Source organism: Euphorbia lathyris, chromosome 1 (genome assembly GCF_963576675.1).
Source record: "Euphorbia lathyris chromosome 1, ddEupLath1.1, whole genome shotgun sequence".
Lineage (NCBI taxonomy): Eukaryota > Viridiplantae > Streptophyta > Magnoliopsida > Malpighiales > Euphorbiaceae > Euphorbia > Euphorbia lathyris.
The window spans coordinates 51,406,088-51,433,843 of record NC_088910.1 but is presented as its reverse complement, the minus strand read 5'-3'; the positions used below and the strand labels follow the sequence as shown (position 1 = coordinate 51,433,843).

At 33.3% G+C, this 27,756-nt stretch overlaps 1 protein-coding gene across 4 annotated transcripts; it reads left to right on the top strand.

The window, feature by feature from the left end:
• Positions 1-9,918: 9,918 nt before the first annotated feature.
• LOC136232503 (vesicle transport v-SNARE 13-like) lies at positions 9,919-13,966 on the top strand. 4 transcript variants are annotated; one of them, XM_066021716.1, is made up of 8 exons: positions 9,919-10,122; positions 10,334-10,465; positions 10,785-10,947; positions 11,107-11,210; positions 12,022-12,080; positions 12,167-12,355; positions 13,315-13,485; positions 13,683-13,966. In XM_066021716.1, the coding sequence occupies exons 4-8, from the start codon at positions 11,117-11,119 to the stop codon at positions 13,833-13,835; spliced, it is 666 nt and encodes a 221-aa protein (XP_065877788.1). In that variant the 5' UTR covers positions 9,919-10,122; positions 10,334-10,465; positions 10,785-10,947; positions 11,107-11,116; the 3' UTR covers positions 13,836-13,966. The 4 variants fall into 4 exon arrangements, with proteins under 4 accessions (XP_065877788.1, XP_065877780.1, XP_065877770.1 ...); XM_066021708.1 differs by having other exon boundaries at positions 9,920-10,122; positions 10,804-10,947; positions 11,102-11,210; positions 13,683-13,964; XM_066021698.1 differs by having other exon boundaries at positions 9,920-10,122; positions 11,102-11,210; positions 13,683-13,964.
• The last annotated feature ends 13,790 nt before the right edge of the window (positions 13,967-27,756 follow it).

Below are 27,756 nucleotides of genomic sequence, written 5' to 3'. Positions count from 1 at the left end.
CCCACCTGCCACCATCATCTCTAAGAACTCCTCCTGCGGAAATCCTGCCGTCTCTAAGACAAGAACCATCAGTGTTGAGCTTAACCATACCTACACTCGGCCTACACCAGCCTAAAAGATGGAACTCCTTCCTTTGAGACACCCTAGCCAAGGGATCTTCAACAAAGCTCTCAACCAAAGTACTAATCTTTCTGGAGAAGAAGTCAAAGACGTTTGGCTAAGAAACCACTTTTCCTCCAAAAATCTCCTCATTCCTCCATCTCCAAATCTGATGGCAAACCACCACAGATAAAAAAAACACCCTGATTCAGATCAGGCAGAAGAGTCCCTTTAATCCCATCAACAAACCAATCATTCTCTGAGTGGGCTAAAAAAGAAGAGAGCACTGTTGAAACACCTTTCCACAAGATTTTGATTTGACAAAATCATCCATGATTAAGAGTCAATTAAATTAAATGCTTTGATTTAATTGTACTAATGTGTTTGTTCAATATTGAGTGCAAATATATATATATATATATATAAAGTAAGACAGGTCAGAAGTCAGCATAAGCCAAAGCTGAGTTAAACGGAACTCAGCATAAAAGTATGAGAAGCTGAGTGGAGTAGAACTTAGCATCAGAAGCTTCCTTCAAAATCGCCAGAACGAAGCTGACTAAGAAGGAACTCAGCTTGGAAGTAGAACATTCGGAGATAACGAATGAAGCTGGGTGACAGTCAGGACAGCATGGAGGATCCATTCACTAAAGGACAAAGTCTGCCAATCTTCTGCACCAATAATTGGAACCTCGAAGACACACAAAAGACTAATTCCAAGAAACATGGATCATTGGATTATTGGTAAAAGACAACTGGCACAAAAAGACAAGTCTGATGCATGAAGACAAAACCTGACGCCTGGAGAAAACAGAGGAAGGGAATGGCGGTATAGACTGAAGCTGACCAGAATTTGTCCCCCAAAAGAGACGTTTTGGTGTTAACGGTAACAAAAATTCAAACGATCCAAATCTGCAGTTTTCCTTCTATAAAAGGACAATGAAGAACCTTGGATAATGACTGAAGCATCAAAAGAAAAATACAAAGAGAGAAAATCTTGAAAGCACTCAAATACAAAAAGATCTTACACCAACTTTTCATTCTCTGTGTAAATGCTAGATTGATTGTTTTGTAATCATCTAAAGTGTTCTTTAGTTGAAAAAGAACAAGTTTGTGATCAATAGGAATATTGAGAGTGTTAAGCTGAGTGCTTGGTTGTAAGCATTCAGTGGTAGAGAAATCTAGGTGCTGGGTTGTAACACTTAGTAGGAGTTGAGTAGACAAATAGAGGAAGGTACTCTTGCATATTCAACTGCCTTGTAATTGGTTTGTGCTCTACCGTTAAAGAGCTCAGTATTGGATTCAAAAAGCCCGGAGGACTCTGGGGACTGGACGTAGGCAGAGAGGCCGAACCAGGATAAGTGATACTGAGTAATCTCTAAACTCTCTCTCATATTGCATGTGTTGTTTGCTTTATTTACTCAGCATATAAATTGCCAAAGCTGACCTTGAGTAAATAAGTGGTGTTGAGTTAGAAGCTGACCTCCAAGAGTGTCAATTCCTAACTTACAAGAAAATACCTTTAGTCAACATCTGACTAAAGATGTCTTAAAACATATCTCACCAAGCTGACCAAAAGCTGAGTTAACAAACTCCTAAAATAACTTCTAGTCAGCATAATTGAACGAGAAAAAGTTAAATTAGTTCCTAACCCCCCCCCCCCCCCCCACCTTGGAACTAATTACTAGGAACCAACAAGCACCTCCCTAGGAAGAATATTCCTCGAAACCTCTTTAATTTTTCTCACAGTCCCTGAGAGCATGGCACAAAGTCTCTTCATACCCTCTGCATCTGCAACAAGCTCCAGACTCCACTAGATGCCTCCTTTTTCTATTTGAATTAGTAAGCAACCTATTCCTAGCCCCAAGCCAATGGAAACTTCTAATACGGTACGACACTTTTAAAGCCCAAATCATCTTCCACACCCCAGGGGACGAAGAATCCAAATCCTGATAGAAAGCTGAAAAGCAGATTTACAAGAATAGGACCTGTTGTTTGTCAAAAACCAACAGTAACTATCTTTATCCTCAGTTTGACTACTAATCTGAACACCTCTAATAGTAAGGAGCGATTCCAGACTGAGGTAGGAATCAAATTTTGCCCAAATCCACTCACCCTCAGAATCCACCACATCTGCAATCCTCCAGTCCTGAATGTCCAACGGAGGCAAAGAAGTACAAACCTCCAATAAAGGCTTCTTACCTATCCAAATATCCTTCCAGAATCTGATGGACCTACCATTACCCACATTCCACCCAATCCCTGAACAGAATTCAGCAAAAACCGCACTAATGCCTTTCTAGAGAAAGGAACAACTAGCCACTCTATACTTAGGACCCCTAAACACCTTATCCTTCCGATATTACCACATAAAAGCTGAACCCACAGAGCTGAAGGAAGCTGCCACATTCGCCACAGGAGCTTCATTAATAAGACTTTATTATTATCTTTGGATTTCCTAATGCCCAGACCTCCTTTATCTTTTGGTTGACAAACCTCATTCCAAGGAACCAGGTGGATCTTCCTTCCCTCCTCAGCTTCCCCCCACAGGAACCTACAATTAATTTTATCTAGATCCTTAAGCACAGGCTCAGGAAGATGACAAGCCTGCATAATGTGATTGGGAGTCGCACAATTGACAGATTGAATCAACGTAAGACGGCCAGCGAGAGAGAGAGTCTTTGCTTTCCACGTGGCACATTTTGTTGAGGTTTAGTGTCCTATAGACAATTGTTCTAGGATACAAACTTAATATAAATGAATTGTTCTTTATATCATTTGTTTAATGAGATATATATTTTATAACTATATAAAGGCAATCCCTTTTAAGCACTAAATAAAGTCTAATAAAAGGAAATCCGTAAGTTTATTTAAAGTGATTATAAAGTGTTCATACAAGCATGAAGTGAGACAAAACTTTATAGTAAACTGATAAACTTAAAACCACCCCAAGTCAAGTGATATGTTTGGGATTGACATATCACTGTTGAGACTTGTATGTAACAATGTCTTCTGTCCGACAGAAAGCTGATCTCACAAGCTTCATATATACAGATATCTGGACAGTTACATAGATCTGGTGAAAAGTTGTTCATTAGGATTGGGGATCCGATTTGAGATAACAGGATGGGTAGATTCATCCTTGTCACCTGTTCATCTCATTGGTATTAATAGGTATAACTAATCCTCAGACTTAAAGGAATATTAATTGGTTAGCTGGATTACGGAATGTGATGCTTTGACTCTGGTGTAACACGATCCTTAACAGAGATGACTCTGGGGTGTGAACAGTAGACGTTGGGTATCACAGGAAGTAATTGCGAAGTCGTTATATATTGGATTGAGCATTTATCACTCCCGATAAATGGGAGATACATCCATGGATCGCTTGTGGAAGACTCGACTCTAAATCCTTGCAAGGTGATAGCTTAAGAGTAAGAAATACAGATTTCACTTAACCTATCTTTTTTAGTTGACTCGGCCTGTACAAGTAAAACGAACGTCTCGCTATATGTGACTTGACATCACCCATAGTCATAAGATTCAGTTCAAGGATGTAGTTGATAAAGGATCGAATTATACTGTAACTAATACGGAAAGGTTAACGACAGAATCAACCTGTCTTCTTATAGCTCTTGGGGAATGATTACGGACTTGCTAATCACATACTCTGTACATCATTCCGTTATGCAAAGATTAAATATAATTCTTTGAAAATTAATTTAATAACGTTGCATACGGCTAGAAGCAATAAGAACCTAATGGGTCACACATAAGACATGGAACCTAAAAGAGAGATAGATGTTAATTAATTGATGGAAGCCCAATTGAGCCCAATAAGGCCCATGGACCAAGGGGGGGTCGAAATTCATGTAATTAAATACATGAATAATTAATTTGATTTGTTATTCCTAATTAGATTAGGATTATGAATTAAATTAATTAAGAGATAAATAAGTTAGGAGTTTTAATTAGATTAAAATACTCCTATTATTATCCAATAAGGTTATTATTATTATCCTTAATATATTAGATATATAGTGAGATAATAATTAGGAATTCTATTCCGAATTGAATTCCTATTCAGTAACCTAATTCTATCTAACTAGGGATTAGATACAAGAGATTATAAATACCCCTCCCCCTTGAAATTTTCGAAATCCAAGCAAGCCATACCCTACTTGTGATTTTCGAAATTCACCTAGTCCAAGAGAGAGAAAATTTGACACCCCTAGTTCGAGGACGAGATTTCTCTACGGTTTCGTTTGATCAATTAATTTTCACCTATTTCTTTTATCCTTGATCTTGTGTTAATTAGTTAGAGGCAATCTACTTTGGTTGCTATTCAACGGTTGATACTAAATTAATCTTTCCGTGTTTTATTTCGTGTTTGGGAACTCGAAGAAGAAAAACAAACAAAAGGGAGAAATTCGTTTTACTACTCCTACATCAGGACAGTTCACGATTTCACGGATTCCCGGAGATTGAACCGTCGGATCGTCGCTATTTTTGGACAGGTGCTTCTAGACATATTCGTCCACGTTTCCACCGAAGGGATTGTCGTTCGGAGGTCTGGAAGGTCTGTTTTGGATAGGGGCAGATTGGTCGACAGTTTCTATCTCTTTTGAAGTTGTGGGCACTTCATTTGCAACGGTAGATAGAACTTCTAAAAGGTATTTCTTCTTATCCTTCTTTATATGAAATAACGGTTAACGGATCTTGTGGTTAAATGGAAATAGGTTAAAAATTTTATATTTCCGCTGCTATACCTTAGCCTAATTTCCAACACATTTCATATTAGCTTTATCCAGAGTATCTTTAAAAGACATTTTAGACACTCTCTCACTATGGAGGGGGATACCCAGATACTTCCCGAGAGAGCTAGTTAGAGGAATTCCCGACAGATCACTCAACCTTTTACAAACTCTCTGGTTCATATTCTTAGAGCACATCATCTTGGACTTCTGGACATTTAGCTTCTGACCAGAGGCCGAACAAAAACAATCAAGAATATCCATAATAATACTTAACTGCTCCTCATTACCTTCCATAAAGATCAGAACATCATCAGCAAAGAATAAGTGAGTAACCTGGGGATAGAACTTATTGATAGCCACCGGGTGGAATTTCCCACTCTCAACAGCATCATGGATCAGGTGAGACAGTCTTTCCATTGCAATAACAAATAAGAAATGGCTCATTGGGTCCCCTTGACGGATACCCCTGCCAGGAGAGAATTCCTCCGACATATCCCCATTAATCAACACTTGAAAAACAGGAGAAGAGATACAAACCTTTATTAACTTTCTCCAATTATCTGGGATCTTAGCTCTTTCCAGACTCTCCATCAGAAAGCTCCAGTTAATGCGATCATAGGCTTTCTCAAGATCTAACTTAAGAGCCACAATACCTTTCTTCCCCTTCTTGATCTTCATAGTGTGAACCATCTCCTGGGCAATCACTACATTATCCATCATTTGTCTACCAGGCACAAAGCTTCCTTGATTCTGACTAATGATCTCATGCAAAATGCAACAGATTCTATTAGCTACAATCTTTGTAATAGTTTTATAGAGAACATTACAAAGACTGATAGGCCTCATATGTAAGAAAGAAGAAGGCTTCTCAACTTTAGGGATCAGCACCAGAAGGGTTCTGTTAACCAGCCCAATATCCTGAGAACCATTAAAAACACCTTTGATGAAGTTATAAATACCTTCCTTCACAACCTCCCAGTGCTTATGGTAAAAACCAGCAGGCAGACCATCAATCCCAGGAGCTTTAGTAGCCCCAATACTAAAAATGGCTTGGTCAATTTCTTTCAGGGAAATAGGGCGGAAGGCTTCCAGACTTCTATCCTCTCCAACCATGGGAAAAGTAGCAACAGATTGAGCCTTCTCCAGATCAACAGGTTCCTCTCTAAACAGGTCCTTATAGAACTCCAGGGCCAAACTCTGAATGTCTTCGTCCTCATAAACCCAATCACCATTAGAGTTCTTAATAGCATCAATCCTATTCCTCTACCTTCTAATGATGGTAGAGAGATGAAAATACCTGGTATTTCGATCCCCATCTCTGATCCAGGCTTTCCTAGATTTTTGAAACCAAAGAAGCTCCTCCTGCCTGAGCACAGCTTCCAACTCCTTCTGAAGGGTTCTGAGAAAACCATCCAAACTATGATCGAATCTAACCTCCAACCTACTCTGAATGCCCTCAATTCTACTTAATAATTTATTCTTCCTCCTAATAATATGCCCAAAGACATTCTTGTTCCACCCTAGAACATTCTTTCTGAATCCTTCAGCAGCTTGGAGGACATTCGAGTGAGGCTTCCAATTATCTTGAACGAATTCCTTAAACTTAGGATGAGACTCCCAAGCCACCTGATAATGGAAAGGTCTCTCCCCCTTAGGACGATTGCCTCTCATCAGCCTGAATAAGATAGGACAGTGATCCGAATGACGGAACGGGAGATTTAACATAGAACCTTCAGGGAAAGTGGATTGAGCTGAAACATTAGCATAAACTTTATCCAAACGAACAAAGGTACTGTTGCGCTTCCAGGTGAACTTGTGACCAGAGGCTCCTAGATCAGACAACCCACATAAATCCATACTCTTCTTATGGTTAAGGCAATAGTTAACATAATGATGCGAACCCCCTCTCTGATCACTCATAAAAGCAATATCATTAAAGTCACCAGCCACAAACCAAGACTCAGAAATGTTAACACTCATAGAGTAAAGAGCCTCCCAAAGCCGTTTCCGATTGGCCAAGATAGGGTCAGCATACACCAGGGTAACAAAAAAGGAGTTATTACCAGAAACACTCACTTTACTATGAATAAACTGCTTATCCATGCTAATAATATCGAAATGAACACGATCTGGCTTCCAGAAAAGCCAAATCCCACCAGCTCGGCCAGTAGCCTCCGATCTAACACAATTCCAGTTCCTAAACTTTTTAACCACCTCATCTGCTTTCTCTCCACTAACCTTAGTTTCAATTAAAGCAAAACAAGAAGGATTAAATTGTTTAATTAAATCATTAACATGGATGCGGGTAGCCTTGCTAGCCGCACCTCTAACATTCCAAATTAACAAATCCATGGATTAGAGGAAAACTGACCGCACCTACAAACCTAAGCTAGGTATTTATTAGGGGCTCCTAAGAGCCTAGCCGAGGTCCCCGCATGCCCTCTCTTATCTGGAAAAACCATAGTGTTCTGGACACTTTTTTGCTTTCCCTTTAACTTTTTCATACTAGTTTTGTTAACTCCCATAGATTTCCCAATACCAGGATCACCATAGTGACTAGGAATACTAACCTCATTAATCTTCTTATTCCTTTGTGAATCTAGAGCCAGGGACCTCACCTGGGCTTCACCTTTGGAGACAAAAAGAGGGTTAACAGTTTCAACCACCTTCTTAGATGGTTCAACAGATTCCAACCCTGGCATGATTTGATCAATGTGCTCGTCAACCTGGTCAGAGTCTTGGGTTTCCTCAATAGTCAGGGCCCCAAATCTAGATCCTGAAGTAAAACCTGAAGCAACTCCAGAATCCTCTCGCAATTTGGGGATAGGCTTCTCCTTGACACTTGGACTAGCAATAGGAAATGGCAGGGTAGACTTCATATTCCTGTTAATAACAGGAAGATGATTTTGAGCAACTGACGGATTAGCAATAGGGTGTGCCAGAGTAGACATGATACTAATGTCAGGAGGACGATTCTGAACAACAGATGGTCTAGTCCTACGTCTAGGCAACCTCTTAGCAACCATCCAGGGGCCAAAATTCCCCCCATCTCCTTGGACTCCTTCAGCCCTACCATTAACTCCCTCCACCACCTCTTCTAAAACCTTTTCCCTTTTAGGACATCCCTCATAAGTATGACCGTACATACCACATTCAAAACAAATGTTATGTAAGCCTTCATACTCAATAAAGTACACCTTATTATGAACACAGTATTTAGACAATAGGGGTTTAGCCAGGTCAATGTCAATACACACTCTTGCAAACTTGCCTCTAATGGCCCCAATGGTATTTTTGTCCACATGATGGACTTTCCCAACAAAACCGCCTAACTTGTTAAGAAAAACATCATTATAATACTCAATTGGTAGGCCCGGGAACCTAACCCATGTTAAAATTCTGTTTACCGAGCAATCATGAGGATTAAAATTGGGAACCTAAGGCCTTAAGGCCAGAACATGATTAGAAATAATATACGGACCTCCATTAATCACTGCATTATAGTCCTCAACCCGAGTAAATTTAATAATATAGTAGTCATTTTCTAAGTCAGTAAAACTAACTTTCCCCTTTTTCGCCCACTGAGCCTGGATCCTTTGAGCAAAATAGTTAAAACTAATTCTTTTATCAAGAACCGTTACTATTAAAGAAATCCTCCATTTGTCCCTAAGAGCACGCTTGTCAGCTGAGGAAAGCCGGATCACAGGACACAAAGGATCATCCTGATCCCCATCCTCTTCGTCAGAATCAGAAAAAACTTCTTCCGAATCTCCCTCCATAATTACTTCATTTGCACAAGGCTCCTCCTCGACCACTCCCATGATCGTATCCTTCCACGAAATTCTCCCAAAGCCAGGTTCAGATTTATTTTTATTTGCCAATTCTTCTAAAGGTCTAGGAGAAACAAATCCACCTGCCGGGTTTCTGGAGGCAGCCACGCCTCCTAGACTCTGGACTAGGCCAGCGCTCCCAGGTGCCCCGCCCCCTGCCTGGGCGGCGCACGAAGCCGCGCCCAGCCACTCCGCAGGCATAGCCCCTCTGTCGCCTGCCTCCCTACCACCGATGCTTCTTGTCCCTAGCATCTCTCCTTCCTGCCCAGCCAAAAGTTGGCCTTTCCCCCCTTCATCACAGAAAATTCCCAAATTGAAAACAAAACCCAGCGTCTCCCCCACAACAGCCGACACCGCCCTTGGTCCCTCACCCTTCACTCCCTCCTTTCCCAACGACTCAGAAAATTCCGCCGCCGCTCGACTCGGGTCACCGAAGGATCTCGGAGACACGGATCTCCGATTCTCCGATCCGTCCATCCCCTCCCAATCCCCGCGAATCCCGTCAATCCCTAAAACCGCTCGCTCCGCTGCCTGCGTCACCCCCTTCCGGACCGTGACCGGTCTCTGCTTCTCATCGGAACCATGGACAAGCCGGCAAACGCCACCCGCACGAGAAGAGGAAATTTTGACCAAGATCGCCGCATAAGAGAGCCAGAGAAAAGAAAACGCGTCCTAGAGTTGTAAAGATAGAAAATATTAAATTCTTTAGTAATTAGTTAATTTTATTTGTATAATATTTTCATTTTTAAAAAATTATTACTATTTAATACAAAATAATAATAATAATAAATAGTCAAATTATATCGTGTATTGCATGAACTTAATTATATTAAATTAAATTATGTTCCTCCAATGTAATGTATAAATAGAATATAAATATATTTCTCAATTAAAACTCCGCTAAAATTAACACTTGATAATTGGTGGTATCTTATCTCTTTTTTTTAATAAAATTGTATAATTATTTTATTAAATTCAATTATCTTACTTTATTTAATTTAAAATATTGTACTATATATATTTTAACTTATATATTTAATAATATTTAAATATTGATGAAATTTTTTATATATACAAAGCTAGTATATATAATAGGTGGAACAAAAATAACACTTTGTTAAAAAGATAAAAAAAAAAAATCACTATATAATGTGTCATTTTTATAAATTTTCTGATTTTTATTTTTAAAACTGAATTTTTTTAATTTGTTCTCCAACCCATAACACGCATCTAAGCTACATTTTAGGATTCAACCAAAAAAAATAGCTACATTTTAGAAAGAAAAGAGTCCCTCTCTGCCCATCTTCATCTTCCTCATCTACAGTTCTTTGCGATTAGGCTTCCTTATTCATTTCTAATTCCTTTTTTTTTTGTGTGTGTTCTGTTAATTGAAGTTCTATTTGTATAAATACAGTTTCCTTTCTATTTCAATCGTCTGTGTAAGTTCTTCTGTTCCTAATTTTTTCCATAATTGAATTTTATTCTCCGATTTTAACTACATTTTTTTTGCCTTTGTATTCTTTGATTTTCTTCTCCTAACTTTCTTATTCATTTGCTTCTAAATTTTAGGTTTTTCCTTACCTTCCCTCTTCTTCCTACTGTTACATTTTATATGGATTGACAGGCTAATTCTTTACTTTGTATCACTAGGGAGGGTTTTGAACGTGGGTTTGCTGGGTAAATTTGCAAATATAGAAAAAGGAAGACATGCTTGGAGGACTCCAATTATAATGGATATGAATAGCAGGACAATGGTAGTTCTAGTAAAACATTATGACCTGTGTAAGTTAGTTTGTTATTGAGTTTGTTTTTATATGATATAGATTTCTTGAAAGGACAAAACAACAAAATGCATGGTTTGGACCATAAGTTGTAGCTACTATTATGTTAAACCAATGCAAATCAATCGAAACAACAGTTGATTCCATAACTGATGGTGATATTCTTTTCACTTTCCATGGTCTAAGTTTTTGCTTTACAATAAAAAAAATATATCATTTCTCAAATGATTTTTTATTACCTTTTTTTTTGTTTGATGTTTTTATTACTTTTTTGTTGTTTGGTAGCAACAATGCAGTTGATTGTTTGTATCATTTTTTAGCTTTTTGGATTGGTAGCAGTAATAATTCGAAAATCCAAGATGGTTCCACAAGAAAGTGCTAAACCCGCGAATCTGAAAGACCAGCTTTCAAATCCCAAAAGCAGATTGGTGAATCCTTAGGCTAAAAGCAGATTTCCTTCATTTATCAGATCGACGTTGTTAGGTGCGCATTGCTCGATTTATTGCATGATATACACCAATATGCATAAAACTGAATAGTATTACAAATCTTTGCTCATTTTTTTAATTGCATTCAAAGAATGCCATCTATGTCAGAGTTGCTTTAATGGTTTGTCCTTTCTGTGCATTATTTATAGAGAAGGCTGAAAGAGATGAGTGCGGTTTTCGAGGGATATGAGCGCCAATATTGCGAGCTTTCTGCTAATTTGTCGCGGAAATGCACGTCAGCCAGTGGTCTCGATGGAGGTAATTTTTCTAACACAAAAGAATCCTTTCATGTGTGCAAATTGCATTAGGACTATGATTTGCAATTGTTAATTTTGTCAAAGTTTGCATATATTGAGTGTTCAGGATAAATTCTGTCTAATTCTGTTACTGATCGCTTGCAGTAAGACTGTGAATCCATTTGCAGCTCCAAGATGATTGAAACTTTCTTTCTTCCTTTTCTTTTAATGGTTTATGCTGAATAATAATAGCATTTTTGCATCTATATAAGTGCTTAAAGTTGAAATTGCGAGCTTATACTTTTAAAGTGACTTTCGGCTAACTCATTCTCTGGTTTAATTTTTATGTTCATATCTTGAATTCATTTCACTCGTTAGAAAAGTGGATTTTATGCAATTTCATCATGGTAATATAATATTAACAATGATTCTATTGTGTATTTATTTCTTGCTCATAAAAATGCATGTAATACAATTGCATCAAGTAAATACATGGGCAATTCTACTTCAGTTAGTGTTCTATGTAGGTGCAACGGTCAATGATACTTCCATTGTATAATTTATTGGATTCTAAGAAGTGATATAATTAAAATATGGGTTACTAATTGAGGAAACCATGTAGCAAAAATCTATAAAGGGAACTGCTCAGGAAGGTGAGACAGCATCACAGAGCAAAATCTGCTACTTTTGGGTGCATGCAGAAATCTGAGCCAATTTTTTCATAATTCTTTTATATTTTCAAAATAGAGGACATGGACACTGAATTTCTCATAGGAAATGTTTAGTCCTATAATTTTTTATGGGCCATGATGTTGTACTTTCTCTATTGGCAGAGCTCAAGAAGCAGAAGCTTTCTGAAATAAAGGCTGCATTGGATGAAGCTGACACTTTGGTAATGCAAAAACCACATTCTCTGATTACATTTCGACTTCATTTTCATTCTTACAGACCATGAGATCTTTGTCTGAATCTCTTCAGCTTCGAAAGATGGACCTTGAAGCTAGGAGTCTTTCACCTAATGTAAAGACCATACTTCTCACTAAGTTACGAGAGTATAAGACTGATTTGAACAATTTGAAGAATGAATCTAGACGAGTCACTTCTGTCAATGGCAATCAGGCTGCTAGGGATGAGTTGATGGAATCAGGAAAGCAAGATGCAATAACGGTATGCTTGCTGATTCTTATTGTTCTTGCTTGAATCGTTATTTACTGTAGGAGCTAGCAAGTATATCAGTTTGACACTTATCTCTGCTGAACCAAGTTTTCCTCACTGTTTACAACTGAACCGAATAAAGGATAAATTTGAACTAAAATTTGGGAAGTAAGATTAAAATAAGTCCTAAAAAGAACTTCCAATCCAATTTTGTCATTTAACTTGCCATTTTTAGTCAAATTAGTCCAAAATGACACATGTTTGACATGTCACTTTTTTTTGTTTACCTTGTTGTCAAGGTGAAATACCAATTTGATACATAAGGGTTATTTTGGACCTATTTGATCTTGCTTACCAAGTTGAAGTATGAATTGATCCTTTATAAACAACCAAAGCATGTTTAAAATTCTTGAACATAATTGCCAAATAAAGAGGCAATAGTTACAAGTTCCTATGAATGAAACTTTCTTAAGCATTCTTGTGCAGTCCCCTGGTTTTACTAAAGACTAGTCTTGAGTCTTAGCTGATATTTCTTATGATACCAAAATTTCTCATGTTTATTGAAGAACTTTTTGCATCTCTGTTTTACATGCTGATTGAACTATTCTCAACTGTTTTATTTTTCCTCCATATGTTTTTAACTGATAAAATTTCTAATTCTGATTAAAGTTATATGCAGTTCTTTCTTGCATTAAGTCATGTAGTGCCACAACTTTAGTTTTCCTTGCACCTTTTTGTTTCTAGTTGTGGTTTGAAAAGACAGTATGATTTTAGTTACCTTTTGTCTTCAGTACTTGAAGACTTCCTCTAAATGATCCATATGTTATTTTTACTGGAGATTTTGTTACTATGTCAGAGTTTAGTGGTTAGGAATTATCCTCTAATAACATGCAAATATGAAATGTGCAACTAATTTTCTTTCAATTTTTGATGACTTCCATTCTATTCTGGGTTGGTGAATGATGAATCAGGTGGCTGCTAGTCAAAGAGGAAGACTAATGATGTCAACAGATAGACTGAATCAGTCTACTGATAGAATTAAAGACAGTAGAAGAACAATGTTGGAAACCGAAGAACTGGGCGTCTCAATCCTTCAAGATTTGCATCAACAACGCCAAGCTCTCCTCCAAGCCCATAACACAGTACGTTTTGATATTTCAACAATAAATGGAGTCATGACCTTTTGCTATAAAAGTTTTTGATACCATGTTATGGAATCAATTGACTCGAAATTTAAACCGATAGATAAAGCTCAATAAAAGTTATTTTCATGTGTTATCTCGGACAATATTACTTATTAATGTTGCTTCTTCTTTTTTTTAAAAAAATCATTTTTCAGCTTCAAGGAGTGGATGATAATATTGGAAAAAGCAAGAAGATCCTGAATGGCATGGTAAGAAGGATGAATAGGAACAAATGCTTAATTGGGTCAATAATTGCAGCGCTTGTCATTGCCATATTATTAATCATTTATTTCAAGCTTACTCATTAACAATACTGTCCTTGTACTCAATTCACTATTTTTAAGCCTACATTTCTACCTTTATCTTTTCATGTGTCATTGATTCAATACATAACTATTCTTGAATAATAAAAGTAAGTTATATTAAATTATGTAATGTCATTTGTGCCCTATAAATCCCTTTTTAATGATAGAATTTAATTCATATTCTGTCTTATAGTTTGCTTGGATGAAGTATATAGAGAAATATTAAAGGACACGTGAAATAGTATTTAAATGAAATGAATGACTTAGCTTGGAAGGAGAAATGAGTTCATAAGAATTAAAAAATATAAATTTGTTATAAGAGTATCCTTTAATGAAATTACATAGAACTTGGCTCCGGTTTGTGGGTGTTGGCCAGTAGATCATTTTTCATCAAGTATCACTTTCATGATAGCCACTGGATTTGAAAAATAAAAACATAAGATGTGAATTATTACGTCTCTTTTTAACTAGGAATGACAACGGATAGGGTATCTATATGTAGTGTCAATCTCAAATTCTCTTACTTGTTTATTTTTTTATTATCCGTATCCGTGATATTATCCTAAGAGGTATAGTTCATGAATCTCATACACGTTCCATTTAAATTGCAGGTACCCTTACCCGGTAAGAATCATTGCATAAAATAAAAAATATTACAAATTTAATAAACCATTCATAAATAATTTATCTACAAGTTTAACAAATATTAAAAATTCAAAAATTCTAAATCAATCTTAATCAATAAAAACAAATTGGCTCAATTAAAGTTAATGGATGAAAGTCAAATATGTGGCGAATACCGGGTACCAGGAGGTATTCCCATAATTTTCCATAACTCATACTTTTTTATTCAGGGTACGATCAATCACATTGAGGTCGGATATTATCGATACCCGTAGGTAGAGTACCCGTTGATTCTTTTGTTTATTAAACTAGAGTTTTGGGAATTTTGTTTTGTAAAATACCACCCTCACTTGTGAAATTGGCATTCAGTCTTCAACCTTGTCAAGGGATTTATACATACATGCAAAGATGTGTGAGAAGTATGATTTCTAATTACAGAATTAGAATAGAATTTAGGAATGAATAGAAGAATTTAGAAAGAAGAAGAATAGATGTGTTATAAGTATGATTTCTAACTACAGAATTAGAATAGAATTTAGGAATGAAATAGAAGAATATAGAGAGAAGAAGAATACAAGAGGAAGAGGAAATAGTTTTCATCAGATTTCGTTAATGTCCTTTCTATGAAAGTTATAATCCCTGATGAGTTGTTGGATTTGAATAATGTTCTCTCTCTGGGTATGGTCCACCTTTGCTGAAAATGGTCTTTTGAATACCGTATGGTGATCAAATTACTAAATAGGGGATATAGAGAGTAAAGAGATAGAGAGAGCAAGATTAGTCATATTTATATGCATTCGTTCAGGTCTAGGTGACCTTTTTACCCTTGGTTTGTACCCGCTTAAGCAATCCCCCGTATGGTTTCCAGGGTGATTGTGGAAGCTCCCTTTCTTTGCCTTGGGATCCTTCAGTTTGTGCGGCCTGCTCTGTCTAGTGTAAGGGGTGAGTTGACCCGTAGGCGGACTCAGCCCAAATTCATGGGCACTGACGAATCAATGTATGTTCATAGGGGAGGCCAAGTTAGTATAAAGAACGCTATAGAGGACATGAACTCCCTTGGTTGGATTTCTGCCACTGCCACTGCCACCCCTGGATCAGTAATCGATACTGGCTGAAGCGATTTACTTTAGTCCACTTGGAACTAGGAGAGTCAGGCATTCATCCTTTTTGAAGAGAGGTGAACGTCTCCATAGAGGTGGAACACTGTGGATACTTTAGGCTCCAAGATAGCCCACAATGTGTGGGCCCTTATAAACCGATGTTTAATTTACATGAGGACCTTCGGGACAAATGCATTGACGGGTTGCCTATAGGGTATATACCCATTCAATATCGGTTGGTTGGCCATTACCTTTGTGCAATACTACATTATGACCAAATATGAAGTTCCTCACACTATGTTAATATATAATGGAAGACAATTTGATTGTTCACTTGATTGGTGCGTTAAATCCCTATTATTTTATATGGTTTTAAGGTCATTTAGTTTACTTTAAGCTATTTTTCTTAATGAGTTTGAGTCAAATGCATGGTTATCTTTATTTTATATTTTATATTCATTTTCTAGCTTTTTAGCAAGGTTATCAGGCTCGAACCTGATCAGTCAGTTCGACCGGTCGAACCGGAAACTGGCCAGGCAACCGGTCTGAATCCCTCCGGTTATTTGAACACTCAAATAACCGAAGAGACCCAGAGTTGAACCGGGACCCGGCGGTCCGGTCGGGAAGGTCTTTAACATTTTTTTTAGAAATGAAAAAACACGGGCGGGGAACAAATTTTTTTAATCGGACAGTTTTTTTGAAATGAAAAAAACCGAGTGGGAATTTTTAAACAATTAGGAAATAAAAATACACATTATAACGAGCAAAAGTGGTCGGTCTAAGGGATTCTATTTTGGTGCGGTATTCGCACCGCCCACGTTGTGCGAGTGCGCCCCTAACCAGATGGTGCTTCGACTGCACCTCCCTACGCCTGAGAGAGTTTTTCCCCTATTAATTGGTTAAAGACTTGTATAAGGATATTTACTTATGGTTCTCATTTTTTTCCTATGTGAGATGAGAATGCTTAATTTTCTATTATCTTCTTCCAAACTATTTTAAGTGATTCGCTTTGAGCATCAATTTCTTATTTTATCACTTGTCCTTTTTGAGTTTGTAATATATCGTTAAAAAGATCTCATGACATAGAATACATTGATATATTTCAAGTTATCTAAACATCATTTATCCGTTATATATTTAAGCTTCAAGCTGACAATTAATAACAAAACAAAAGTTGTTTATAATTTGTTTTGAATATATAATTTATAAAAATTATTTTAAATTAATTATATATATATAATATTATTTATTGATTTATTATGTCATCCGGTTCGACTAATCTGAGCCATCCAGTCCGACTAAATAACCCGTGACCCAATTATCAATTCGGTTTGATGTCCGGTTCAATTCTGATAACATTGCTTGTTAGGTTTAATTCAATCATATTCATGATAGTTTCAGTTTTAGTGTATCAATTTTAGTCAATTCCTTAGCTTAAGATTAAATCAAATATTTAAGTTGTTTTTAATTTCAAGCTTTATAAATAAGTTGTTAGGATTTAATCTTAGTTAGTTTATTTTTATTTGAAATTCAAATTTGAATAATATTTGATTTATGGGTGGAAGATTATGGAAATCACCCTGATGCTAATTCAAATTGTGAAAGATTTGAGCTTAATTTTACAAATTTTTCTCTTGAGGAAATAGATTAGAAGGATTTTCCCATTTTTTTCAACTTAACTAATTAACACGGCGTGTGAATCAGTGACACACTATGTCAAGCCAGCGTGAAGGAAAAAAATACACGTAAGTATTCTCAACACGATATGTCAAAATAACCAACATGTTATGCCAAGGGCTAGAGACTTCAGCCTTTCGCCCAAGAATCTTAACATGACGCGTCAACATATTGTGTCAAGTCCAACACGCGGTATCAACATCACTGACACGTCATGTGTCAGCCTATTTTCATCATTTTTTAATTTTATTTCAATAATTTATTTACAGTTATTCCACTAAGGTTTAACTTTTCTATTTAAACTCGCTTAGAATTCATTGCTAAGCATTCAAATTTTTAGTTTTTGTATCCCCTAATTATCACCTTAAGCTAGTGCTTACTTCCTTCATCACATCATTTCATTGAATAGTTCCATCACCATCCTCTAACAAGCGAATGGTCCATATATGTTCATACCAGTCGAATACTAGTACCAAGTTAACAAATGCTCTAAGGGAAGAATTATAGTTCTTTCTCTTAGCACCTATAACATTTGGTTGAACATTGCATGTATTGTTGTTTAACTTTCAGGTGTTTGCATTTCATTAATACAATTATATATTTTGATTCCAATTCTTGTTTAGTCCATTGTTTAATTGATTTGATTATTTTACTTGCTTGCATCTTTGTTTAATTGTGCTAAATTACTTTATGTTTATCCAAGTTTATATTATCGTACCTTACCGAGGTTAAACCTTCGGAAATTGTAAGATTGATCGTCCTTTGAATAAGTTACAAGTCCTTAGTTTTTGAGTTTAGGTTAGACCATTTCCTAACGGGGCAAAACGGGTTGATTAACACCACAAGTGGATTGATGAGATAAAACTAAGATAAGTATAATTGCTCGTATGAAATTGAATTAAAAGTTTAAAACACATTAATTAAATCAATCTTACTATACTTTAATTTATCTGTGCTAGTTGGTAAAGACTATGCTTACTTTGTTTTTAACAAAGTAAGTCTTACTTTGTGTGTTTTCACCATTGGATGAATTTTATACTCCATCATCCAATGGTGAAAATAACAAAGTAAGGGTTACTTTGTCAAAAACAAAGTAACCATAGAAGTCACCGTGCTAGTTGGATAAGAAATGCTAAAAGACTATCTCACATGTAATAGAAGTAGGAGTAGAAGTATTTTAGAATAAAATTTGACTTATTTAACTGTCTAAACATTAGCTAAAGCCTAATAGAAAGGTATTTGATTAAAAATAACTCTTGTGTTTTCGATATCCGATCTTTACCGAAATTTATTATTTGGTACGACGGAATAACACTATCTGTAATAACATATATATATATGGGGTTGTTTTCAATGGTGAGCACTAAATTATCTCCATGGGTGGTGAGTGATTAATATCCATTGGATCAAGATCTAATGATCCATAATTTAAGTTGTGATTTAATATTAAAATAGGTTTTACCTGATGACATGTCAGTTGTAACTTGGAATATTGTGCTTTGAAAAACGTTTTCTCTTTCCTCAAGATATAACCAACTTCCAAGAAAATTTTTTTTCAGATGTTTTTATTTTATATAAGAAGACGTCTTCTTTTAAGTAATTTTGTATCCGTCTAATTAATGTTATATGCATTAAATCTTAATAAATGATTATTCATTGGGAACACTAAAATTTTGACATTGAGAATGTACAACAATATTTATGATGACCAAATACAACATTAATGATGTTCTAATTAATGGTGTTGTCTCCCTATTTATTACCTTAGAATTGTAAGCTCAATTTATAAATTTCTAGGATTGTAAGCTCAATTTGTAAATCCTTATGATTCCAAGATCCATTTATAAATCCTTAAATTTTTTTTATTTCTTTAAGCATTCATTTATTTATAAACAATAATTAAACTTAAAATCTCTATAATTCATATATTCTAATGACACACTAATGACAATAATAAATGTCTAGTGTCATCCATTTAGATGTCGTATTAAATACTACTCCCTTCATGCAATTGATTTATATCCTCACACAAACGTAATGTAACGTAACATAAATATCATTGAACAGAAAACTTTACGGAACTCAAACATCACTGAATGGAAACATTACTGAACTGAAATATTACTGAACTGAAACATCACTGAACTGAAATATTTTGAATTGAAACATCACTGAACTGAAACATCACTGAACTGAAACATTACTGAACTAAAACATCACTAAACTGAAACATTACTGAACTAAATCAAAACTGAACTGAAACATTACTGAACTAAAACATCACGAAACTGAAATATTACTGAGTTGAAACATTACTGAACTCAAACATTACTGAACTGAAATGTTACTAAACTAAAATATTACTGAACTGAAACATCACTCAACTAAAACATTACTGAACTGAAATATTAATAAACTGAAACATTACTAAACTAAAACATCACTTAACTAAAATATTACTGAGCTGAAACATTACTCAACTAAAATATTACTGAACTAAAATACCATTGAACTGAAATATTACTCAACTGAAACATCACTAAACTGAAACATCACTGAACTGAAACATCACTGAACTGAAACATCACTGAACTGAAATATTACTAAACTGAAACATTACTGAACTGAAACACCACTGAACTGAAATATTACTAAACTGAATATCAATGAACCAAAACATCACTGAACCGAAACATTACTGAACTGAAACATCACTGAACTAAAACATTACTGAACTAAATCAAAACTGAACTGAAACATTACTGAACTGAAACATCACGAAACTGAAATATTACTGAGTTGAAACATTACTGAACTCAAACATTACTAAACTGAAACGTTACTAAACTAAAATATTACTGAACTGAAACATCACTTAACTGAAACATTACTGAACTGAAATATTACTAAACTGAAACATTACTAAACTAAAACATCACTTAACTAAAATATTACTGAGCTGAAACATTACTCAACTAAAATATTACTGAACTAAAATACCATTGAACTGAAATATTACTGAACCGAAATATCACTAAACTGAAACATCACTGAACTGAAACATCACTGAACTGAAATATTACTAAACTGAAACATTACTAAACTGAAACACCACTTAACTGAAATATTACTAAACTGAATATCAATGAACCGAAACATCACTAAACCGAAACATCACTGAACTAAAACATCACTAAACTTAAACATCACATAACTGAAATATTACTAAACTGAAACCTTACTCAACTGAAACATTACTGAACTAAAACATTATTGGACTGAAACATTATCAATTTGAAACATTACTAAACTAAAAGATTACTGAACTGAAATATTACTAAACTAAAACATCACTGAACTGAAATATTACTGAATTGAAACATCACTAAACTGAAACATCACTGAACTAAAATATCACTGAATTGAAATATTACTGAACTAAAACATCACTGAATTGAAACATTACTGAACTAAAAGATTACTAAACTGAAACATTACTGAAATGAAACATAACTGAACTGAAACATTACTAAACTGAAATATTACTGAACTAAAACATCACCGAACTAAAATATTACTCAACTAAAACATCACTGAACTGAAATATTACTGAACTGAAACATTATTGAACTCAAAGATTACTAAACTGGAACATTACTAAACTCAAATATTACTGAACTGAAATACTAGCGACTTCAAACATAACTGAACTCAAACATCACTCAACTAAAACATTACTGAACTGAAACATTAATAACCTAAAACATTACTAAACTGAAAAATTATTAAACTGAAACATCACTGAACTGAAACATTACTGAACTAAAATATTACTGAACTAAAACATCACCAAACTGAAATATTAATAAACTGAAACATTAATGAACTGAAATATTACTAAACTGAAATATCACTGAACTGAAACATTACTGAACTAAAAGATTACTAAACTGAAACATTACTGAACTGAAACATTACTAAACTAAAATATTATTGAACTGAAATATTACTGAACTCAAACATAACTGAACTCAAACAACACTCAACTGAAACATTACTAAACTGAAACATTACTAAACCGAAACATCACTAAACTAAAACATCATTCAACTGAAACATTAATGAACTGAAACATTACTGAACTGAACGTTACTGAACTGAAACATCACTAAACTGAAATATTACTAAACTCAAATATTACTGAAACATCACTGAGCTGAAATATTACTGAACTCAAACATTGCTGAACTGAAATGTTAATAAACTAAAACATTACTGAACTGAAACATCACTCAACTGAAACATTATTGAACTGGAATATCACTCAACTGAAACATTATTAAACTGTAATATTACTAAATTGAAACATTATTGAACTAAAACATCACTTAACTAGAATATTACTAAACTGAAACATTACTGAATTGAAACACCACCGAACTGAAACACCATTGAACTAAAACATTACTGAACCGAAATGTCACTAAAATGAAATATTACTAAATTGAATATCACTGAACCAAAACATCACTCAACTGAGACATTATTGAATTGAAATATTACTGAACTGAATCATTACTGAACTGAAACATCACTGAACCGAAACATCACTGAACTGGAACATCACTGAACTAAAACATCACTGAAACATCACTCAACTGAAACCTTAGTAACATAACGTAATATAACGTAACGTAACGTAACGTAACGTAACGTAACATAATGTAATGTAACCTAACGTAACGTAACGTAATATAATGTAACATAACACAATGTAACATAGCGTAACATAACATAACATAACATAACGTAAAGTAACGTAATGTTACATAATGTTACCTTACACTATGTTAGGGATTGTACTGAACTCAAACATTACTGAACTGAAACATTATTGAACTAAAACATCACTCAACTGAAACATTACTGAAATAAAACATTACTAAATTGAAACATCACTCAACTGAAACATTACTAAACTGAAACATCATTCGACTGAAACATTACTGAATTGAAATATCACTGAACTGAAATATTACTAAACTGAAACATTACTGAATTGAAACATCATTGAACTTAATTATTACTAAACTGAATATCATTGAACCAGAATATCATTGAACTGAAATATCACTGAACTAAAATATTACTGAATTGAAATATCATTGAACTGAAACATTACTAAATTGAAACATTACTATATTGAAACATTACTGAACTAAAAATCACTCAACTGGAATATTACTGAACTAAAACATCACTCAATTGAAACATTACTGCACTGAAACATTACTAAACTGAAACATCACTCAACTGAAAAATTACTGAACTGAAATATTACTGAACTGAAGTATTACTAAACTGAAACATTACTAAACTGAAATATTACTAAACCGAAACATTACTGAAATGAAATATCTCTGAGCTGAAATATTAATAAATTGAATATCACTCCATCGAAACATCAATGAACTAAAACATCATTGAACTGAAATATTATGGAACTGAAACATCACTGAACTGAAATATTACTAAACTGGAATATTATTCAACTAAAATAATACTAAACTGAAACATTAATAAACTAAAAAATTACTCAACTAAAATATGGTTGAACTGAAACATCACTAAAATGAAACATTACTAAACTGATATATTACTGAACTGAAACATAACTGAACTAAAATATTACTGATCTGAAATATTACTAAATTGAAATATTACTAAACTGAAATATTACTGAATTGAAACATTACTAAACTAAAATATGAAACATTAATGAACTGAAATATTACTGAACTGCAAACATCACTGAACTGAATAACATTTCAGTTCAGTGATGTTTCAATTCAGTGATGTTTCAGTTCAGTGATGTTTCAATTTAGTAATATTTAAGTTCAGTGATGTTTCAATTCAGTGATGTTTTAGTTCAGTGATGTTTCAATTCAGTAATGTTTCAGTTTAGTAATGTTTCACTTCAGTGATGTTTCATAACGTTTCAGCAATTTGGTTTAATAACGTTTCAGTTTAGTGATATTTCAATTCAGTGATGTTTCAGTTTAGTGATGTTTCAGTTTAGTAATATTTAAGTTCAGTGATGTTTCAATTCAGTAATGTTTCAGTCGAGTGATGTTTCAGTTCAGTAATATTTCAGTTGAGTGATATCTCAGTTCAGTGATGTTTCAGTTTAGTAATACTTCAGTTCAGTAATGCTTTAGTTTAGTAATGTTTCAGTTCAATAATATTTCAGTTCAGTAATATTTCAGTTTAGCAATGTTTCAGTTCAGTGATGTTTCAGTTTAGTAAAGTTTTAGTTCAATGATGTTTCAGTAATCTTTCAATTTAGTAATATTTCAGTTTAGAAATATTTCAATTCAGTGATGTTTTAGTTTAGTAATGTTTCAGGTCAATAATGTTTCAGTTTAGTAATGTTTTAGTTCAGTGATGTTTTAGTTTAATAATGTTTCAGTTTAGTAATATTTCAGTTCAGTGATGTTTTAGTTTAATAATATTTCAATTCAGTAATGTTTCAGTTTATTAATATTTTAGTGTAGTAATATTTCAGTTCAGTGATATTTCAGTTCAGTGATGTTTCTGTTTAGTAATGTTTCAGTTCAGTGATGTTCTAGTTTAGTAATATTTCGGTTTAGTGATGTTTTAGTTTAGTAATATTTCCGTTTAGTGATGTTTCAGTTTAATAATGTTTCAGTTCGGTGATGTTTCAGTTCAGTGATATTTTAGTTCAATGATGTTTCAGTTTCGTAATATTTCAGTTCAGTGATATTTCAGTTCAGCTATGTTTCAATTTATTAATATTTCGGTTTAGTGATGTTTCAGTTTAATGATGTGTCAGTTCAGTAATATTTCAATTTAGTAATGTTTTATTTTAGTAATATTTCAGTTCAGTGATGTTTTAGTTCAGTAATGTTTCAGTTTAGTAATGTTTCAATTTAGTAATATTTGAGTTCAGTGATGTTTGAGTTTAGTAATGTTTGAGTTCAGTGATGTTTGAATTCAGTGATGTTTCATTTTAGTACTGTTTAAGTTCAATAATGTTTCAATTTAGTAATATTTCAGTTCAGTGATGTTTCAGTTTAGTAATTTTTCGGTTTAGTGATGTTTCAATTTAGTAATGTTTCCGTTTAATGATATTTCAGTTCAGTAATATTTCAGTTCAGTGATGTTACAGTTTAATAATATTTCAGTTCGGTAATGTTTCATTTTAATAATGTTTCACTTTAGTAATGTTTCACTTCAGTGATGTTTCAGTTCAATGATGTTTCAGTTGAGTGATGTTTTAGTTTAGTAATGTTTCAATTTTGTAATATTTCAGTTTAGTGATGTTTGAGTTCAGTGATGTTTCAGTTTAGTAATGTTTCAGATTTGTAATATTTCAGTTCAGTGATGTTTCAGTTCATTGATATTTCAGTTCAGTGATGTTTCAGTTCAGTGATGTACTAGTTTAGTAATATTTCAGTTCAGTGATGTTTCAGTTCAGTAATGTTTCAGTTTAGTAATATTTCAGTTTAGTATACCTAAGGATTTACAAATTGAGCTTACAATCCTAAGGATTTACAAATTGAGCTTACAATCCTAATGATTTATAAACATTTATAAATCATTAGGATTGTAAGCTCAATTTATAAATCCTTACGATTGTAAGCTCAATTTGTAAATCCTTAGTTTTTTTATTTCGTTAAGCCTTCATTTATTTATAACCAATCATTGAGCTTATAATTCATAACGTAACGTAATAAATATAAGCTCAATATATAAATCCTTAGGATTGTAAGCTCAATTTGTAAATCCTTAGGATTGTAAGCTCAATTTATCTATAAATAGTCATTGAACTGTCAATCTGTAACGTAACGTAACGTAACGTAACGCTACGTAACGTAACTTGACACGACGTAATGTAACTTGACATGACATAACATATTATAACGTGGTGTAGCGTAACATAACATAATATAATGTTACATAATGTGAATAACGTAACGTAACGTAACATAATATGATGTAATGTAACATAATGTGATGTAACATAACGTAACGTAATGTATCGCAACATATACCATAACGTAACGTAATATAACGTAACGTAGATCACTAACTTTCACGAAAAATATTACTTTCATGTAAAAAAATTGGACTTTACGTAAATCTCATTTCTTTAGAGATAATTTACGTAAAATTGGACTTAATTAACATAAAGTTGTATTTTTATAAAAAAAAAGCAATAACATTGCAAAAAATCAAGCTTTACGTAAAACATTTGAATTTTATGTAAATCTTATATGTTTAAGTGACGTGACGTAACGTAACGTGACGTAAGCTCAATTTATAAATCTTTAGGATTATAAGTTCAATTTATAAATCCTTAAGATTGTAAGATCAATTTGTAAATCTTTCGGTTTTTATTTTTATTTTTTCAAACTTTTATTTATAAACAATCATTGAACTTGCAATCCTTAATGCAACGTAACGTAACATAATGTAAGTATTGTAACATAACATAATAAATATAAGCTCAATTTATAAATTCTTAGGATTGGAAGCTGAATTTGTAAATCCTTAGGTTTTTTTATTTCTTTAAATTTTTATGGGATAAGATACCAAAATAGGCTTAAGGTTTTTGGGGAAGTACCAATGTAGGCTCAACGTTCAAAATAGCACCAATATAGGTTTAACGTTTACAACATAATATCAATTTAAACTTAATGTTTACAATATAGCATCAATTTAGGCATCATGTACAAAATAACACTAATATAAGCTTAACGTTTACAAAAAAAAAAAAAATATATCTAATTTAAGCTAAACGTCATAATTAAATTAACCATATTATATTCTTTTCCTATTAACTTTATATGTTTTCTTTTTATTTAGTTCTATTTTCTTATTTATTATAATACAATTAATTAGTTTTCTTGCCCATTAAAACCTTATATTTGTTTTTCATCAACCATTCTATGACTTCAAAATTTCATGGTTTATGTAATATATGCAAACTAAAAGTAATTGAATATCCACGATATTTTGAACACTGTCAGTGTTCAAAATATCGTGGATATTCAATTACTTTTAGTTTGCATATATTACATGAGGAATGAAATTTAGTAGTCATGAAATCATTTATGAAAAACAAATATAAGATTCTAATGGACAAGAATACTAATTAATTGTATTATAATAAATAAGAATATAGACCTAAATAAAAGATAACATATAAAGTTAATAGGGAAAGAATATAATATGATTAATTTAAGGGTAAAGTTTAAATAAAACCCCCGTGGTTTCACTAATTTTCAGATAAAGGACTATGGTTTACTTTTTGTCAAAACGAGGATTGAGGTTTCACACTTTTAATAATGCGATTAAAACTATCATTAACGACCTGAAAATGAAAATTTTCAAGAATTAAAGTTGTTCAATGTCATATTTTTTATGAAACTACATTTTCGATTTTATAAAATCATCTTTTTTAAACTTTCTCTCTCTAAACATTAACTTTCTCTCTCTTTACCAAATATCATCTAAATAATCTCGAAATAAAAAAGTTGAAGAATTAAAGTTGCTTAGAATATTGGTAGTTTTTAAAATATGTCATTTTTGAAGTCGTCAATGGTGATTTTAATAGTATTAATCGAAAAAATCCTTATTTTGCTAAATTTGAAAACCTCAGTCCTCGTTTTGACAAAAAGTAAACCACATTTCTTTATCTGAAAATTAGTGAAACCACAAGGGTTTTATTTGAACTTTACCCTTAATTTAATTATGAATTTTAGCTTAAGTTGTATATATTTTGTAAAACGTTAAGCTTAAATTCGTATTATTTTATAAACGTTAAGCCTATATTGGTGCTATTTTGAACGTTGAGCCTAAATTGGTACTTTCTCAAAAACCTTAGGCCTATTTTGGTACCTTATCCCAACTTTTATTTATAAACAATCATTGAGCTTACAATCCTTAACACATCGTAATCCAACGCAAGGTAAGTAAAGTAACGTAATAAATATAAGCTTAATTTAGAAATCCTTAGGATTGTAAGCTCAATTAATAATTGAGTGGCCACTGATGTTAAAAAGTGTAAAGTTCAGGGACCATACCGGAAAGAATTGAAGTTCAGTGGTCATAATGTGAAAATTGGTAAAGTTCAATGACAATTGGTGTAATTTACCCAAACATCCTTCACCAAAAGACATTGAAGAAAACGATTTTTTATTTATTTATTTGTTGTTTATTTATTTTTAATGTTTTATGAATTTATTATAGAAAGAGTAAGTATTTTTAGAAAATGTGGACAATCATTTATTATAGAAAGAGAAATATGTATTTAAGTAACCTAGTAACTTATTGGTAACCTGCTATAGCAGGTCATTTATTTAGAATATAATAATCTCCATATATATATATATACATATAATATTCATATCCAATATGTTCTCGCTATATGATAATAACAAAAATAACTAACTAAACAATAATTATGCATATAAAAAGTAGTAATATAACCAAAATAT